This window comes from Protopterus annectens, chromosome 16.part0 (genome assembly GCF_019279795.1).
Source record: "Protopterus annectens isolate FY-2018-M chromosome 16.part0, PAN1.0, whole genome shotgun sequence".
Taxonomy (NCBI): Eukaryota; Metazoa; Chordata; order Ceratodontiformes; family Protopteridae; genus Protopterus; species Protopterus annectens.
The window spans coordinates 862401952-862415921 of record NC_056750.1 but is presented as its reverse complement, the minus strand read 5'-3'; the positions used below and the strand labels follow the sequence as shown (position 1 = coordinate 862415921).

Below are 13970 nucleotides of genomic sequence, written 5' to 3'. Positions count from 1 at the left end.
ATATCTTGCCTTTCTACACACCACTCAGACCCCTAAGATCAGCCCAACAAAATCTACTTTCTGTACGCAAACCTAAATGACCCCCTGGCCAATTTGTCCTTTCCTACTCACCGGCCAAAAAATGGAACTCTCTCCCACCCCTGCTTAGAATCGCTACAAACTCTGAACACTTAAAATCCCTACTCTACTCCCACCTCTCCCAAAACTGGAAATGTAATTGTACCCTTCCAACCTAAATCCCTCTTATGTCTCCTAGACATGTTCACCTTCATAGGTTGGTACTAGGCTATTAGCCCTAGGGCCTATACAAGCCTAACCATAACAATTCCCTGGCTATTTCTTCCCACACTATTTACTTCCCTGGACCCCTGTCCAGCAGGGCGACTGACGTGATCCCCGGGGTGAATTTCCTTTCTCCCATCCAATCGTCAAGGTTCCTTTTGAGGAGGACCAAAGAGGCACTCTGCTTGACATGTATGGGCAATCTATTCCAGAGTTTGGGGAGTCTCTGGGTCAGGAACCTATCCCTCCAGCATGTTTTGTCTATTGTGATGACAAGGTTTAGATCCCTGGAGCGTGTGGCTCTGAGGGATTGGGATTTCTTTAAGTGTAGCATGTCCAACAGCTCTGGGGTGACATGGCTTTGTATGTTAAGCAAAGATCGCCTCAGAGTAGACGATATGCGACAGAGTACAGCTGCAGTTTTTTTTTAGGCGGTCAGCGTAGGGCATCTGCTTTAGGCCTGTGATTCTTTTAGTGAGGTATTTCTGTGGCCTTTCCAGTTGTTGCGGATGTCTTGAGAGGTACATACCAAACGGGGCATTGTATTCTATAATGGGTCTAATGAGGGATGAGTACAGTGGGACAATGACCTCCTTTTTTCTGGATGAAAAGCCCTTAGTGATGAGGTGTGCCACATAGGATTTCCTGACTGTTGTGGCGATGTGGTTATCGAAGGTGAGACCACTGTCCACCTGTGTCCCCAAGTCTCTTATCAAACTTTCTGTGTTTAGTGTACTGCCACCTATATGGTAATTCACGGATACATGTTCTTTCCCAAAGGAGATAACTATACATTTCTTGGCATTGAGCTTGAGCCCATGGCTCTGGCACCAAGCATCTGTTTCTGCAAGGTCCTTTTGTAGAGTATCCACATCATTTGGGGATTCAATAATGGCTCCCAGTTTGCAGTCATCTGCAAACTTTGTTATCCAGAGTCCCTTAGTGTTGGCCTGTACTTCAGAGAAGTAGATGCCAAACAAGAGCGGTCCCAGGACTGAACCCTGAGGTACTCCACTTGTCTGGAGCTGGATTTGGTGTCGGCTACTTTTACAGTGTGGGTTCTATCAGTAAGCCAGTTAGCAACCCATTGGGTGACGTAGGGATTAATGCCCAGCTTAGTAAGTTTATCTATGATTCCAGAGTGGGGGATGGTATCAAACGCCTCTACTTTCTGCTATTTCTACAGCTCCCCCCCTACTTCAACTGTATATTGAATTTTTCTCCCCTGTGTGCTTATTTAAATACTGTACACAGGCTCCCATCTCTACTCTGTGCAAATGGCTCTACATGCAAACTAATCTCTGAATTTGATTGTAAAAATGAAATTATTCACATATTTCACGTGTGTGTTCTTTTGCATTATTCTATGGATAATTTGTACAAATGTATGATTCTATGCTTGCTTGTTTTAATTTCTGTAATTGTTTTATTGTTACTTGTTTTAATTTCTGTAATTGTTTTTATTATGGAGCTTTTCTACCCATGCCTCCAATGAAAATGGGCCTTTTGGGCCCAGTGGACCTCCCCGGTTATCAAACTGGAAATAAATAAGTGTGGAAATGGAATCTGTATCCCTGGGAAACTATACTGAAAACTCATTTGTCTTGGGTAATAAAGTTGACAGTTTCTTGCATGAAGTGCCAGCCCCCCCCCCCCCCAAAGGGGCGGATAAAAGGTAAGTGCTTGGTGAGTGTAGAGGGAAGTCATTGAGACTGTTTACCATAGGGAGGTGCCTTGTTTCCAGATTTGGAGGTGGAAGCACCCCATTGTTTTGTTCTAAAAGTTCCTTGTGACTAAAATGTCTGGATTTGATTTGAGTGGCTCTCAAAGGGACTGGAAAGGACCAGTTCTTAAGTAGGCCAGTGCCTACTAAATCTTGGAGTTTGCACTTTTAAGAAATATTTCACAGTTTGCATAGATTTAGCTTTATCTTCCATCTTTAACACTTCTTCATCGTTAATACCAAAGAGACTGTCCTGTTGTAAAGGAGCATCCAACAATTTTGCTTTAACATGATCAGGCAGAGTTTGCTCTTTCAGCCAAGTATGCCTTCTTAGCACAGCTCCAGTTACAGCAGCCCTGCAACAGGCTTCCAAGGAATCAAAACCACATTGCAAAGTATGTTTTCCAACTTGTTCAGCTGAATGTAATAAATCTTGTAAATCTTTATTTTCCACACAGTCAGAAATGAACATTTTCTGTTTAAGTAGTCCCATAACATGCTGTTGATATTTAAGCATATGAAACTGACAGTTTAAAGCCCTGATTGCCAAGGTTGCAGAAGTGTAAACCTTCTTACCCCATCTATACAGCGCCCTGGAATCTCTATCAGAAGGGGTACGATTTTTAGCAGTAGAGGCCTTAACGCCCTTGGGACCCTGAGAAATGGTTTCAGGATAAGCAGTAGGATTTTTGAAAAGGAATTTGTGGGAGTCAGGAACCCTGTAGTATCTGTCTGGCTTACTAGGAGCCGGAAGCAGAGAATCAGGAGTCATACTAGATTCTGAAAAAAACAAACAATATCTAGAACAGGAGGTTATAGCCAAAGGCCTATGCTGAGAAAGAAGAAGAAAATCCATAAGTCTCTTTTTAGATTCAGAGAAATCCTGACTTTCCCCAGTGGAAATTGTTCCCTTAAGGTATGTAAAGTTTCCCCAAAAGAGAAATCCTCAAGGGGAGAAGTAGAAGGAATGGAATCTTCTACGTCGGTGTCCTCATAAGTAGGTACAGATAAATCCATTTCAGTAGAAGAATCAGAAGAAATAGAATCCTGAATAGAATATTCATAATCAATGTCTTGCCTAGGCCTCTTAGCAGGAGGGGGTTGGCTACCCCTGATAAAGGTAATTCAATCTTCAGCCATTTTGATCATTTGTTTTTTTAGGCATAGGGGCCTGCAAACGTGGCCCAAACATTGTTTTTTTAGACCTAGAAGTAGATTTTGGCCTTAGTTTTGAAGATGGCATCGGTTTAATATACAAATCTTTAGGCATGAAAACACCCTCAGAAGCCGGTGCCTGCACAGCGGCTCCGGACCCATCTAAGGTAGAGACAGCTACGGATTCAATACTTAAAGCATCTCACGGTATACCGGACTCTGAATGGGTCTCAGTAGAGGCCTGCGAATCAAAAGTAGCTGGCATCAGGGGCTGCGAAAGCACCTCACTGAGTACTGGCGAACTAGCGACTGGCTTAGGAGAAGCGTCATCAGTTTTGGACCTCGACAGCCTGTCTTTTTCTTTGCGTTTTTTTTAGGTATTTCGGTAGTCAGATTGCTAACCGACGGCATTTCTGGATAGTTAAATAATGAGCCAAAATATTTAGAAGCAAAAATGTACCGACGTTTAATAGTGCGTTGATTAAATCGAGCACAAAATCGACAGCAAGGTAGGTTCTGGTCAGGGCCTAGGCAAGGAATACATTACAAATGAAGATCCTTATGAGGTATTTGCTTCCCACAAGTAATGCAATTAACTTTTACTGACATCGGTAAGGAGCAAGAAAAAGTTTCCCCAACGGGGTACTTCGCTTTTAGTTGAAGACTTGGGTTCTGAAACTCAAAAACGAAAATTTCAGGAGTCAGCCGACCAGCACTTGCAAAGTGCTTCTTCGAGCACCGCGCGGCAAGAAAGACTGATGTAATGGCGTCGGCTGCATGTTTTATATCCCTGACAACTTGACGTCATGGAAGAAGGGACAGCAACCGACGCAGGACCCAAGACTTTGTTAATCAGGCCGACAGAGGGCAACCTGCCTGCAGATTACCCAAATGTAATGACTGCAACAGTGAAACATGAAGAACATCTGTAGCCCATCTCAACATCCTGAGGCTGGGAATGAATTCTGAGCGAGTAATTTCTCCTTAAAATAGCACTTGTAGCCGCAGCCCTGGCAGATGCATTAGTGGCATGATAACCACATTTAATAGCACACTGTGTGAGATGTCTTGATAAGGTTAGTAAACTTAGTCTTCTCAGGGTAGTCAACGTTGAATCTGTCATTTCCCTCCATAAGGTTCAAAATATAATCCTTACTACTGAAACAAATGGCTGTCAGCTTACAGCCTGTATATTTCAGTCACTGAAGTGTACACCTTCTGGCCAAATGATCCAGGATCCTGCTACTAATTCCTAATCATTAAGCAAGGAATTGGCAAACACCACATTACAGCAACAAGACTGCAGATACCAGTCACCTTCCTCCTTTCTGCAGAAGCAGTTGGGTTTTTAAAGTACGGGAAGATGAGAGTCTGACTAAAAATTATACTTGAATATCTGGAAAACTTGGGGAAAAGAAAAAAGGTTTTGGATCATTTTTGTCCAACAGCACTAGGCACTTTTCATTAAAGTTAGGCTTTTCTTTTGAAACTCACTTAAATGCTTCCACATTAAATTTAAAGTTTCACAGAAGTATATATTCTCTGGTGGAGAACTGGAACAAAATGACTCCTAACCACTGGTGTGACATTCCCCAGGGAGTGTCCATTATTGAAATGAAATTAATTACCAGTCTTGTCTTGTTGACATCCAAGTATAACAGTGCAGGTGAGCTCTCTTCCTCCTCATCCTAGTATAACAGTGCAGGTGAGCTCTCTTCCTCCTCATCCTAGTATAACAGTGCAGGTGAGCTCTCTTCCTCCTCATCCTAGTATAACAGTGCAGGTGAGCTCTCTTCCTCCTCATCCTAGTATAACAGTGCAGGTGAGCTCTCTTCCTCCTCATCCTAGTATAACAGTGCAGGTGAGCTCGCTTCCTCCTCATCCTAGTATAACAGTGCAGGTGAGCTCGCTTCCTCCTCATCCTAGTATAACAGTGCAGGTGAGCTCTCTTCCTCCTCATCCTAGTATAACAGTGCAGGTGAGCTCTCTTCCTCCTCATCCTAGTATAACAGTGCAGGTGAGCTCTCTTCCTCCTCATCCTAGTATAACAGTGCAGGTGAGCTCTCTTCCTCCTCATCCTAGTATAACAGTGCAGGTGAGCTCTCTTCCTCCTCATCCTAGTATAACAGTGCAGGTGAGCTCTCTTCCTCCTCATCCTAGTATAACAGTGCAGGTGAGCTCTCCTCCTTCCAACACAGGCCGAGGTGCTTGAAGTGTCTGTTGACGACTGGGTGATGTCCTCGGGTACTAAAATTGGCTGCTGATGACTAGGTGACATCAGCAACTGCCACATGGCAGTCTACTCTTTGGTAAAATTTCTGCAGTTGAAAATGGCCAGGGTAGACACTGAAGGAACCAAAATCTATGGGACTGACATGCAATTCAAAGCCAGCAAGATCTGCAACATCTGGGCATGTGTCTGCTTAATAAAAACAGTAACTATGATTCTCAGAAATAGAAAATTCCTCACCAATGATTCCAGATTCTTTCTAGCATATGTCTACCTTCCTTCCTAGTCTTTTTATGGCTCACAGATCCTTATTAATCTGCAATCTTCTCTAAAATCTAATCTGAAAATCCCTTACAATAAAGTAGTTAGGTCTGCTATGAACCACCATTCTCTCTCTCAAATCTCTTAACTGGTCGATTTCCCCATCATCTGCTACTTCAACTGGTTATCATTCACTCCATCTTCAACATACCTACCCTCTTGTTCTGGCATCTCTTCCCTCATCTCACTCTATATACCCCAACTGTGACACTTCGGAGCTCTGACAAATTATTCTTGGAAATTTATAAGCCCAAAAGGACTATTGGTCAATATCTGTACAGCTACTCTATTGCTCAATCCTTGAACAAACTACCTTTTCCTATCAGGATGACATCTAAGTGCTCATGAATTAAAAAAAATCTCTCAAACATTACTCGTTAAACTCCTGGACCAGGCCCTGTAAGTACCCAACACAGCTCTCATCTTTTCTCAATCATTTATGTATACTTACTGTTCTCTATAAAAATTTGCTCTACACTACTTTACTACCTTGTATCCCTTTTACTAACTTTTTACATCACTCTACTTGTTTCCCTTTTGTAATTTCTATATTACTTGTTTCCTACCTTTGTCATATATTCAATTTGTTTTAAACTTTTGTTTCCACCTCTTCTCTTCTTCTCTTAATACCTACTTATCAGAACTTATCAGTTTTATTAATGAATGCACCGTCAAATCTGTATATACTGGTCTTTGTTATTTAGACCAAGGTTTGTTTTCTAATGCGTGTTTAGCTTTGCTAGTTTAATTATTTGTGTATTTTAATGTTTTCCTGTATTAGACCTTTTCTCCCCAGGCCTACGCTGAAAAAGGGCTTATGCTCAGTCGCACACTGTTGGACATCTAACGTCAAATAAACAGCTCCCAACATGCTAATATTCTGGTAAACAGGTACAGTAGAAAAATTCTCACATCCTGTGTCTTGAAAATCTGTCATGTTTGGCCACACCAGATCCTAAGGGAATGCACTACCTTGTGACACTGCAAGACTAACTACAAATGGCACTACACAGTTATTAGATAAACCTGTCTTGTGCAGCAGCTAAAACCATTACGTGTAAATACGATTCCTAGTACTGTCATTACTCGTTCCATGTTGTGATTTTTTTTTTAAAAAAAAAAAACCTCTGTGAGAAGTGTAAACAACTGACCAAGAGACAAGAAAAAAAAAAAAACTGAACTTACTTAAGCCACTCTTTGATAGGGTCAAGGGAGGCAACAGGAATGGCATTAATCATGGTCACTTTCTTGCTGTAGTCCTTGTAAATGATCACCATGTCAAAGTTCTTCAAGTGGAACTGCACTCTCTCAAAATGGACAAGTTCGACTTCATCCAGCGTTACGACAAAAGGAGGCTAAAAAAGGAAGGAACACATCAGAACAGCAACAGTAACATCCACAGGCAACACACAAAATTACAAGGCATGACTAATGGTACACCGAACCACAAGGAAAGCTTCTGAGATATTATAAAAAACTTGACTGCAAATTAAGCAGAAGCTCCTTGGTAAAAACATGACTATCAGGAATATATGGGAGGTATGTTTACTCATCAAAAAGCAAATACAAATATTTTTACAAAATGTAAAGTACAGTTTTGTACCTACCATAAATGTAGATGTTCGAAGATCCACATTGCTGCAGTCCTTACACTTGGGTAGTCCGCTGTCCTCGGTCGGCCCGAATATCAAAGTATTAGGCTGACGTCGGTCAAGGCGCATAAGACTGACATCAGGACGTCAGGGTACAAATGCGCATGACCGACGTCATATCCTCAGTCTTTTCTTGCCCCAGATGTCAGAAGACCCTAAAAGAAAGGTCAAAACCAAAAGACAGCAAAAAACAACCAACCACCCTAGTACTAATCATATGTACAATATATACAATATCCACAATATGTACAACCCAAACCACACAACCGCCTCTAACTACAGAGGGGAAGGAGGGAGGGTAAATTGGACTGCAGCAATGTGGATCTTCGAACATCTACATTTATGGTAGGTACAAAACTGTACTATGTTCTTCATCTCACATTGCTGCAGTCCTTACACTTGGGTAGAATCCCAAAGCAGAGAAGGGAGGATGGCAAACTATAAAGCAGTAGGAGCTGCTAAAAATAGAAGTTATGTTCTTACCATAACGTTCCATGTTAGTTGTCTTCTTCTCGCCTTCTTCTTGCTGGATGGGTTCGGAGCCAACCTCGGCTCCGACTCGGCCACACTAAAAGCTCGAGAGTTGGTTCCACCGGCTCGAGGCTCCCCTTATATCCCACAATGCTAGGCGAGAGTTACCTCAGATCTCGTTTGTAAGCTAACCCCAGCTTATAATAGAAAAAGTATATAACAGAAAAAACTAAAAACAGAGTCCACCTCTGACAACAGGGAGAAGGGTGACCTACATCCTGATTCAGGGAATATGCAAACAGCATATGCCTAAGTAAGGAGGTGGTAGAAAGAGAGGTCACAATCACAACTCCTCTAGGTCTGTCCAGGCCAGGGGGAAGGAGGGTGGGACGCAAGAAGGCGGCGAGAAGAAGACAACATGGAACGTTATGGTAAGAACATAACTTCTATATGTTAAGTTGTCTATCTCGCCTTCATCTTGCTGGATGGGACCGCGTCCCTAGCACCTTGTCCCGGGTGGCCTAACGGAACAGACTCCTGAGAACAGTGGAACCAAAGTTAGCTCTATGCCTAGAAGCTAAATCCAACTTATAATGAGAAATGAAAGTGTGAGGAGTAGCCCAAGTAGCCGCTGCACAAATGGTGTCAATAGGCAGTCTGTCTTGGAAGGCTAAAGAAGTAGCCAAAGCTCTGGTGGAATGGGCCTTAGGTTTATTAGGCAGCTTTTGGTGTCTAATTTCATACACAAGGGAAATCAAAGATGTAAGCCATCTGGATAATGATACTTTTGAAACTGAAAATCCCTTTCTGCCTTCCGCATAGGAGACAAACAGTTGGTCAGATTTTCTCAATTGTTTTGTTCTATCTAAATAGTACCTCAATTGACGATGAACATCTAGGCAGTGTAATTTTTGTTCAGATCTATTGGAATATTCTGGAAAAAAGACAGGGAGGTCAATGCTTTGATTTAGATTTGAAGTCGAGACTACCTTAGGCAAAAAGGACGGGTTCGTTCGTAAGGATACCCTGTCCTTATGAAATAATAGATAAGGAGGTCGACAGCTGAGTGCTTGAAGTTCTGAAACTCTTCTAGCTGAAGTAATAGCTACCAGAAAGAGAGTCTTCCATGATAGCAATTTTAAGGAACAGGAGACTGCAGGTTCGAAGGTGGAAGAATCAAAGAAGCCAGAACTAAATTTAGGTCCCAAGGAGAAGGAGGATTTCTTATAGGAGGTCTGAGAAGAAAAACTCCTTTCAAAAATGCTTTACAAAGCTTGTGGGACATTAGGGCAGATTCAGAAATACCCACATGAAAGTTAGAAATAGCTGCCAATTGAACTTTAAGAGTAGAGGGAGATGAACCTGCATGGAAGAGTTCAGCTAGAAAATCAAGGACTATTTGGATGGAAGCAGTGAAAGGATCTATGTCCCTTCCTTGAGCCCAATAAGTGAAGCGTTTCCACTTACTCAAATAAATCTTCCGAGTGGAAGATTTATGGGAAGCTATCAAAATATCTCGAACAGAGTGAGATAATTGAGGAAGCCTGGCTAAGGTTGGAACTGGAGGAACCAAGCAGTGAGGTTCAGAGAGGGAGGGCGATGTACCTGACCCGACTGATGGATCAAAAGATCTGGAACTAGGTCCAGATGCCACGGTCGCTCAATAGAAATTGATGTAGAAAGGGGAACCACACCTGTCGAGGCCAGTAAGGAGCAATGAGGATCAATGAGGCCTTCTGAGCGATAGCTTTCTGTATCACTTGAGAGATTAGTGGGAAGGGAGGAAATGCATAAAGAAGTCCCCGGGGCCAAACTTGGACTAGAGCGTCTCTGCTGGGTTGGCCTGGTAAAGGGAATAGAGTGAAATATTCTCTGCACTTGCTGTTTTGGGGAGTAGCAAAAAGATCGCAGCAAGGCTGACCCCACTTGAGGAAAATTTCTCTCACTACAGAGTCTTTCAGAGACCACTCGTGAGGCATGAGGATAGCTCTGCTCAACTTATCCGCAATTTGATTGGACTTCCCGGGGATGTGCGTTGCTATCAGAAAACGCTAAGAAGAAATCGCCCATTGCCACAATCTGAGTGCTTCTCGACACAGGGGGTAGGACCTGGTTCCGCCTTGTTTGTTGATGTACCACACTACAGACATATTGTCTGTCTGGATTGCGATCGTTCCCAAGGGGAGAGAGTCTTGAAGGGCTTGCAACGCTAAAAGCACTGCTCTCATCTCCGGAACATTTATGTGCAAGTGGCATTCGTCTGGTTGCCATGTGCCCTGGACCGTCCTGCCCTGACAATGCCCCCCCCCACCCGATCAGGGAGGCGTCCGTTGTCAGACTAGCAACCGGAGGGGGAGGAACAAAGGGTCTTCCCAACAAGAGCTGAGGGGAAGACATCCACCACATGAGATGATTTCTGCACGTCTGCGTGATCATAATGGTGTGAGACATTGGAAGTTGCTGGTATGACCATTGTGTAAAGAGCATCCATTGAAGGATTCGCATGTGGAATCTGGCTAATGGAAGCAGAGGTATGGCAGCCGCCATAATTCCCAACACTTTCAGAACTAACCTGGCTTTGATTCTGTTGTTGTTGAAAAGGAGTGAGACCAGTCTGTGTATGAAAATATCATGATAGTAGTTGTTTGGATACACAATTGGTTCAAGTGAATAATTATAATGAAGATGATAATATACTACTAGAATTAAGTACGTATCAATACAATGAAGTACATTTCAGCAATGGTGCACATGATGGAATAGAAACAAATGTAGATAGGCAAAATACAAATATGCTAGATTATTCGCAATATTCAGTTAACTTTTGTATCAATCAAAATCCAGACAATTATATTACACAATGTGACAATCATGAGCAACCCTATGATGTAGAAACAATGATATGTTCAAATGTGGATATTCCAATAGAACATAATGTGCAATTTTTAAGTCATCCAATTGTTATAAAGAATACAAAGCAAGATTATACGATATATAACTATTCTTCTAAGGATATCACAACAGCACATGCAAATTTATTTTCAAAAGGACTTAATTTTGTCCCATGTATTAAAGGCAATATTGTACAATCTATATTAGATTTAAAGTTATTTTCTAGAAAATTAAACTTAAAAGTATACTTCAATAATAATAATGCATGTAATATTGGGGAAAATAATGTGTTCACGAAACCAAGTTTATTCAATCCACCCATGAATGAGGAAATAATACAATTTGAAAGGAGAACAGAATATGACATAAGACAATTCTATAAAAAATATAAATATAATAAATGTCAATATTACAGCAAGTGAAAAACAGCTTTTGAAAGAAATACAAAATGATCCAACATTAAGAGTCATGAGACCTGACAAAGGTAATGGTATAGTCATATTAGACTATAACGATTACAGCTTATATATGACTAACATGTTAATGAATAAAACATATGTAGAAATAAGTAGAAACCAAGTACATATAGCATATAAAAGAATTGATACAAAGCTGGAAGATATGCTATATCAAGGGGGTATCACTGAAACAGAGTATAACTATTTGAGAAATGAATATCCAGTAATCAGTGGTATCTTCGGAATACCAAAAATTCATAAAGGTCTTGATAATTTGGATTTCAGACCCATAGTAGATGGAAACAGAAGTGTCACATGTAATATAATAAATATTTGGATCATTTTTTTAAGGAAAGTATGAAATCCTTTAGTTACATCACAAAAGATTCATGGGATTTTTTGAGTAGACTTAATAAAGTCAATATGAAAAAAGAATATGTTTTCATAACAATAGATGTAGTAAGTTTATTTACTACAATACCCCATGATGTAGGCCTTTTATGGCTGGAAGAACAACTTTTTTTGACAAAGCTATATGAACAAGATCAAATCAATACATTAATAAATTTAATGGAAATTGTATTGAATAACAATTATATATTTTTCGAAGGTAGCTATTTTCAACAAATTAGTGGAGTAGCAATGGGGGCACCTTGTGCCCCCATGTATGCAAATCTAATCATGAGTTATTGGGAACAAAACTATCTATTTACTACAGAGTTTCGTGAACACATTATTTTGTATACCAGATATTTGGATGATATTTTTATTATATGGAATCCAAATAATAATAAAAACACATTGGATACATTCTTACAGTATATTAATAATACAGTAAAATTTTTGAAGTTTACTTACAATGTCCAAGAAAACAACATTAATTACCTGGATGTGGATATAACACACGACAAACAAACAAATAAGTTGAACACAAAAATACATAGAAAACCCACATTTTCAAATGCGTACTTGCATTTCGACAGTTGGCACCCTGACCATCAGAAAAAAGCCATTGTGAAGGGGCAGATGGTCAGGGCGGCCAGAATGGTCAGTGAAGAGCTTGACTTTATAGCAGAAATGAAATACATTATGCAGCTTTTTATGAACAGGGGATATCCAGAACAATTTTGTGTTCAGATATATGAAGAAATAATAAACAAAAGAAGGAATGGTATTTATACAGCAATTTTAAATACTGGTATAATATCGAATCAAAACCAAGATAGAATGGATGAACAATTCAATAACAACATTCCATTATATATCATTAAATTCGATGATTGTTCCAAAGACATAGAAGGTATAATTAAGAGAAATTGGGATTTTTTTGTTAATGACAAAATTGGGAGACAAGTATTTTTTGGAATAATAAAATTTGTATATAAGAAAAGTCCTTCCTTCAAAAATATATTAGAACACAAAAGAAATACTGGACAATGTACGAGTGCAAGAAAAGGAAATTTTAAATGTGGAGCATGTAGGACATGTAACTATATCCATGTAACAGGTTCTAGTATTATTATTAACGAATGCAATATAACAATACACGGACATTATAATTGTCACACAATTAATATAGTATACATAGCCTTGTGTCAACAGTGTAATGTATTTTACGTGGGAAAAACGAAAAGAAAATTCAGAGAAAGAATTAAAGAACATTTATTGGATATTCAACATCAGAAGAATAGTAATGCTTTAGCAAGACACATTATGGAATACAAAGATCATACTTTTAAATTTATGGTTGTAACTCAAATTAAACAAGATCTACAAGGAAGGACAACCATATATCATTTGGACATGGAAGAATTAAAATGGCAAATATTGCTTAATGCATGTATACCTCCTGGTATAAATGAATACATGAGTATTATGCCAATATTAAAATTAAATAGAATATATAACGCATGATATAGTATAATATCCATATACAAGGTAACATATTTATAAATACATAATTTAAATACAATATGAAATCATAAGATTAAATATTGGAATACAATATGAACATATACATTTATAATACGTAATTTATACTAATAGGGTGCAATTTTTATACATCAAAATATAAATATATTAACTGATCAAAATAAATAGATATATATCATATATTGCAAATAATATAGTTAAGCTTTTTGCTTACAAGTAAATATACTAGTAGCACAAATTATGACACATATTTGATTAATAAATGAATTCATGGCAATAAAGATATACAAATATAAATATTCAATAATACTATAGGGGTAACAAACATACTTATAATGGTACACATATAGCACAACAGTATTAAATAGGGTAATATAACATTCATTACAAATTCATTGTAAAATTGACAAAACCGTATTTATATACACAATTAGATATACATTATTAGAAATTTGCAAGTTAATTTTTGTATTAGATTGTATATATTAAATTGTAAGGTGTATGAGTGAATAATGTACTTATATGTGTTGATTTTAAATGAACAAGAATATATTTTTTGAATAATACCATTTCCCTTTTAAGAATGTATGGCGGGAAATTAGGTCATTAATTAAATGATTATTGAATAATCAGCACTGTATAAATAAATGGGGTAGAATGATAGACTGTATTCTGAGGAAGTTCGTAAGGACGAAACCTAGGTCAAACAATAAAGCAGTGTTCGTGAAAGGGTGGTCACAGAGTCTTTTCTGCAGTTTTTGAGTTGGTCAGTATCTAACAGTTTGGTTCGTTCTATTGTGGATATCTGTTCATCTCCTTATTGGCATTGGTATCGGCCTCACCTTGCTTTTGTA

General features: G+C 39.2%; 1 protein-coding gene across 1 annotated transcript in view; it reads right to left on the bottom strand.

Annotated features, from left to right (window-relative positions):
- Positions 1–13970, bottom strand: part of SUPT16H (SPT16 homolog, facilitates chromatin remodeling subunit) — a 3088153-nt gene that overhangs the window by 495480 nt on the left and 2578703 nt on the right. The window contains exon 21 of the mRNA XM_044058195.1: positions 6897–7066. Within this exon, the coding sequence (XP_043914130.1) occupies positions 6897–7066 (170 nt within the window). The remainder of the gene's footprint in view (positions 1–6896; positions 7067–13970) is intronic.